The 5469-nt window shown below is 44.9% G+C and overlaps 1 protein-coding gene across 1 annotated transcript; it reads left to right on the plus strand.

Annotated features, from left to right (window-relative positions):
- Positions 1 to 1363: 1363 nt before the first annotated feature.
- LOC106572631 (zinc finger protein 64) lies at positions 1364 to 5253 on the plus strand. The gene is made up of 6 exons (XM_014146988.2): positions 1364 to 1601; positions 1911 to 2072; positions 2337 to 2483; positions 2751 to 2813; positions 2928 to 3179; positions 3405 to 5253. Exons 1-6 carry the CDS (start codon positions 1580 to 1582, stop codon positions 4910 to 4912), a joined length of 2154 nt encoding a protein of 717 aa, XP_014002463.1. The 5' UTR covers positions 1364 to 1579; the 3' UTR covers positions 4913 to 5253.
- The last annotated feature ends 216 nt before the right edge of the window (positions 5254 to 5469 follow it).

Consider the following 5469-nt stretch of genomic DNA (forward strand, 5'->3'; position numbering starts at 1 on the left):
ATCCCTATGGTGAAGCATGGTGGTGGCAGCCTTATGCTGTGGGAATGTATTTCAGTGCCAGGGACTGGGAGACTAGTCAGGATCGAGGGAAAGATGAACGGAGCAAAGTACAGAGGGATCCTTAATGATAACCTGCTCCAGAGCACTCAGGACCTCAGAATAGTGAGAAGGTTCACCTTCCAACAGGACAACGACCCTGAGAACACAGCCAAGACAACGCAGGAGTGGCTTCAGAACAAGTCTCTGAATTTCCTTGAGTGGCCCAGCCAGAGCCCAGACTTGAACCTGATCGAACATCTCTGGAGAGACCTGAAAATAGCTGTGCAGCGACGCTCCCCATCTTGAGAGGATCTGCAGAGAAGAATGGGAGAAACTCCCCCAAAACAGGTGTGCGCAGCTTATAGCGTCATACTCAAGAAGACTCAAGGCTGTAATCACTGCCAAAGGTGCTCCAACAAAGTACTGAGTAAAGGGTTTGAATACTTATGTAAATGTTATGTTTCAGTTTTTGTTTTTAATAAATTTGGAAAACATTCTAAAAACCTGTTTTGCTTTGTCATTATGGAGTATTGTGTGAAGATTGATTGAGATTTTTTGTATTATTATCCATTTTAGAATAAGGCTGTAACGTAACAAAATGTAGGAAAAGTGAAGCGGTCTGAATACTTTCCGATTGCACTAATATGCCATAATATGACATTTGAAATGTCTCTATTCCTTTGGAATTTTTGTGAGTGTAATCTTTACTGTTTATTTTGGATTGTTTATTATCTATTTCACTTGCTTTGGCAATATAAACTATATGTTTCCCATGCCAATAAAGCCCTTTGAATGGAATTGAATTGAAAGAGGTGCTAAGAATAAGGGCTGTCCAGCGTGTATCATATCTGGAGCCAGTGAGAAGAGTGGAAGGAGTGAGTGGTGTATAAGATGCAATGGTAATTGAGACTGCACCAGTGAATGTTTCTTGGCAATCAAGGGATCCTGATATATTACATGTGAAAAGGTGGAATTTGTAGCATTTATTGCAATGGTCATAAACTGCACAGCTCAAACAAAGAAGAAATGAGAGGAAATTGGAATTATTGTGAGTGCAGCAGAACGATCTTTGTGACTGAGTTTACAGCCGAGGCATTGCAAGAAATCCTTTAAAAGGATGGTCCACCCTCACAGGCTCCTGAGTCTGTGTAGGGATGTGACTTGAATTAGAATGTGACTTTTAGATTTTCTATGATTTCGGTTTTTCCCACTTTTTTTCCTACAATGAATATTTGTTCTATAGTTTACAACCTGTACAGTAGGTGGCGGCATGCAGCTCTAACGCTTGTTTGCGGGCCGCCATAATACCATAGAAGAAGAAGTCTGTCGTAAAATGATTGCAACAATGTTGCCCGAGTAGAGTTCAGTGGAGTTCATAGCTAAAAGTCAGTAGATAATTACAATGTTTCGATTTAAAAGGCACTTGATGTGTAGTGTACTTTATGTTGAATTAATTCCAATCGAGTTTCCTGTCGCAAGTCGATAGCCTACCTTTAGGGAGCCCTAAACTGAATTGATATCCAGTTATATTAGCGTGAAAATGGAATCATTTAACGGAGAGGGTAAGAACTCAAATGTTCTAAACAAAGTCCACTTAGTAATACAATTAATATTTGAAACTTGTTGTTAATCTGGCGCATTCTGTGTATTAAATAAGTTATAAAATGCCTTTATTGTCTATCACCTGTCAGTTGTGTTTGCGATTATATGACAGTATGGCTAGCTATGTTTACAAATTGCAAAGCCCATTCAAACACCTTGCACTGCCTACTCTAAGGTGTATGATGAGTCTTGGTATTTGCAGGGTAGGCTATTGGTTGTCAATGTTCTTGAATGAAAGCAGGGTTTTATCCCCTCTTCCTCGTCAACAGGAGGGAACCATGTACTTGTGGAAGTGACCCCAGATATCCACATTTGTGGGTTCTGTAAGCAGCAGTACAATAACTTTGAAGTCTTTCTGGCCCACAAGCAAAATGGCTGCCACATACCCTCCTCTGACATATCAGCATCTAACTCGGCACCCAGTCATACAGGTAAGACTATTCTTGCAAGTTGTTTCATCCACAGGCTTGTTTGAAGAGATTATGAAAGGCTAACCCAGACTCCTTAAATATACGTTGGAACAATGCATAGCCTATATATTTTCTCCTTCAAATACAACTTGTTATAAAAGCAAGTAAAAATGGGTTATTTGGTTGCTCAGTAACCATGGTAACAATCTGATGTTTAGACAAATGACTCAGTTTTCTGGAAATTTATCCTATACAGTCAGAAATCCTTTCCACTTTTCCCCCCAGATTCCAGCTCAGAGTTTGTTTTTGAGGAAACCTACCAGACGTGTGTTATGAGAGGTGTCAAAAAGATCCTGACCAAAGCCTCTAAAACACCTTCCAAAAAATTAAAACCTGCCCTGACTTCAAAGAGGCGCAGCTGCTGTTTCTCAGGTAGGTACCCTCACTTCCTCTTTCATTAGTCCAGTGACACATTCCTTCCATACTGCTGGTAGGGAGGGAGGGAGCACAATATCCACTGGTCAGTTACAACCAATTGGCTCTTTTCTGGGTCAATTTACTTTTTTTATAGCTGGCTTTTACACTAATTATTAGTACAGTAAAGTTTTCTTGAAATGTGGTTCAAACAACACTTATATTCAGGGTGCATGAATCAATCACTTCTCTAATCAAATCCATAATTTATTCCTTTGCCCCTAGGATGCTCTTTCAAGACACAGTACGGTCAGAAAGACATGGAGCGGCATCTCAAAACACATACTGGTATGTAATAATACCAGTGGAGTTTTATCATTAATCAAATTCTATTGATTTGTCATCCTAGTATGTATTGCGATTTTGACATTTATTTGTCCTCCAATTCTTTTGTGTGCCCAGGTGAGAAGCCATTTGAATGTGAGCTGTGCCACAAGCGGTTCAGCCGGAGGGACAAGCTGAACATGCACTTCCGCTCCCACACGGGAGAGAAGCCTCACAAGTGCAAGTACTGTCCCTACGCTGCGGCCGACAGCAGCAGTCTGAAGAAACACCTCCGTATCCACTATGATGAGAGGCCCTTCAAGTGTCAGATCTGCCCCTATGCCAGCCGCAACTCCAGCCAGCTCACCGTGCACCTCCGTTCACACACTGGTGGGTCTGCTTGGGTTGATTAGTACACTTAAGCATTGAATTGTATAAGTCTGGTTCTGAAATCTGGTTAGCGAATGGTCTACATTGTTTCCCATTCATTTGGGATTGAAATATGGGACATGGACTCATCTTGATATAAGACCGATTTTGACTTCTAAAAAAGTCTGACAAACTTACGTTTTATTTGTCTGATGTTATATAAATGTATATATTCCTCTACTTTAGGGGACGCACCTTTCCAGTGCACTCGGTGTGAAGCAAAGTTCAAGATCAACTCTGACCTGAAGAGGCACATCCGCATCCACTCGGGTGAGAAGCCTTACAAGTGTGACTTCTGTGACTACCGCTGTGCCATGAAGGGCAACCTGAAATCACACGTCCAGATAAAACACGGCACGGCCAACTCCTTCCGCTGCCCTGACTGTGACTTCCTGTGCACCAATAAGACAGCTCTGAGGCAGCACTTGCGAGAGCACCAGCCCACTCAACCCATCCAGTGCTCCAAGTGCACCTACTCCTGCTCCAGCAAGGGGGCGTTCAAGGTCCATGAGCGGATCCACTCTGAAGAGCGACCTTTTAAATGTGACTTCTGCAGTTTCGCCACCAAGCAGCGCAGCAACCTGTTCATCCACAAGAAGAAGAAGTGCCACGCGGACAAGCCTGAGACAGGTGTCGGTGGGAAAAGAGGCAAAGCCGGTGTCTGTAACGGAGAGGACCCTCCCAAGCCTGTGAGCTCCCGGTACCGGGCCAAGCTGGACGCAACGCGGGCCTTCCGCTGTGACCTGTGCGAGGCGTCGTTCGTTCGTGAGGACTCTCTGCGCAGCCACAGGAAGCAGCACCAGGACTCAGACTCCCAGCAGACTCTCTCTTTGACGCTCCAGCCCATCACCTCCCAGCACAGTGTTGTGACTGTGAGCCATGTACCCAGGCAAGACATCCACACCACCCAAATCCCACTCCACCAGGTCCCCCTGACTCCCCTAGTCTCAGACCTCCTGGCCCCCTACAGCAGTGCCCAGCTCCAAATCATAGTTTCCCACCCTCTGGGTCAGGAGGGCTCCTTCCTTCCCCTGCAGGCTGGGCTAGATGTTGGGCAGCACCAGCATCACACCAAGGGATCCACCACGGTCCTCCTGAGCCCAGAGACCCAGGGCATGGTGGTCAACTGTATGAGCCTCACGCCCATACAGCAGTTAGGAGCTCAGAAACAGGTAGAGGGGGGCTCTCTGGAGCCTCAGACAGTCCTGCTGACACACCTCTCCCTAGGGGACAGCCGTAACCCTCTCCACCAGGCCCTACTTCAGACAGCCATCGCCTCCCAGGACTCCTCAGCCCACCGCAGCAGCACACAGACCTTCATCACCACCTGCTCAGACCTGGAGGGTCTCAGTGCTCTCATCCAGGAGGGGGGCACAGAGGTTACTGTGGTGACGGAGGGAGGGAACCACAGTAATCTAGTCGCCCAGGCAACGGCCACCTCCAGGTTTTCGCCCCCGGACATGATGTGTAGCGAAGGTGGCCCCTCAGAAGACTTGCCCAAGCAAGCACAGGTAACAGTGGTGCAGGGGTTTGGGGACAATGGCATTACCACCTGTGAGGAGGACAGTAGTCTCATGGTCCCTAGCATCAGTTTAGGCAGTCAGGAAGTGGTCATCCACGGCTTGCCTCTGGTGGTGACTGCCCAGAATCAGCCTGTTTTAGAACACCTCTCAGTCTCTACACAGAACCTCTAGTCAGTGTCAGACACACACACCATTGATGGCCTCCAAGACTGACTACACTACCATTACTGTACTGTTTGTCTGCAACAGATCAAATAGATAGCTATAACAACCGGTTAGATACCAGCTCATGTTCTGTTACAGAATGTTCTCATGTGCAAATTACATTACATTGACGCTTGACTTATGTCATAGCTTTGTCATGTTTAGGTTAAGTTATTCATCATAAATCCAGAGTTGAAAAATCTCTGGATCTTTGACATGTTTCCCAATCATGAACTTTTCAATTCAGATGAACATGAAGACAATGCATTGCTTAACGTGTCATGAAATAAAAACAAATTAAAACAGTATCTGCTTGTGTTTCTGTGCTACTCTCTTATTGTTTTTGAAATGCTAATTGAAATCTATTGTTCTTGGTTCATGTGTCTGCTTTAAACAACCTGCCATTGACCATGAATGAGTATTAACATTACAAAGTCAGATCTCTATGATAGAAATTGATAACTTACATTAAAAACCTAGATGGGTATGGACAGAAATAGCTTGCCATTACCTTCTACCTAGGC

The sequence above is a fragment of the Salmo salar genome, chromosome ssa15 (genome assembly GCF_905237065.1).
Source record: "Salmo salar chromosome ssa15, Ssal_v3.1, whole genome shotgun sequence".
NCBI lineage: Eukaryota > Metazoa > Chordata > Actinopteri > Salmoniformes > Salmonidae > Salmo > Salmo salar.

Bases quoted from the DNA above. Each gene is read 5' to 3' on its own strand.
- LOC106572631 (XM_014146988.2), top strand. From the start codon at position 1,580: ATGGAATCATTTAACGGAGAGG. The intron at 2,073-2,336 runs GTAAGACTATTC...TTTTCCCCCCAG, and splicing joins CTCGGCACCCAGTCATACAG to ATTCCAGCTCAGAGTTTGTT. The intron at 2,484-2,750 runs GTAGGTACCCTC...CTTTGCCCCTAG, and splicing joins GCGCAGCTGCTGTTTCTCAG to GATGCTCTTTCAAGACACAG.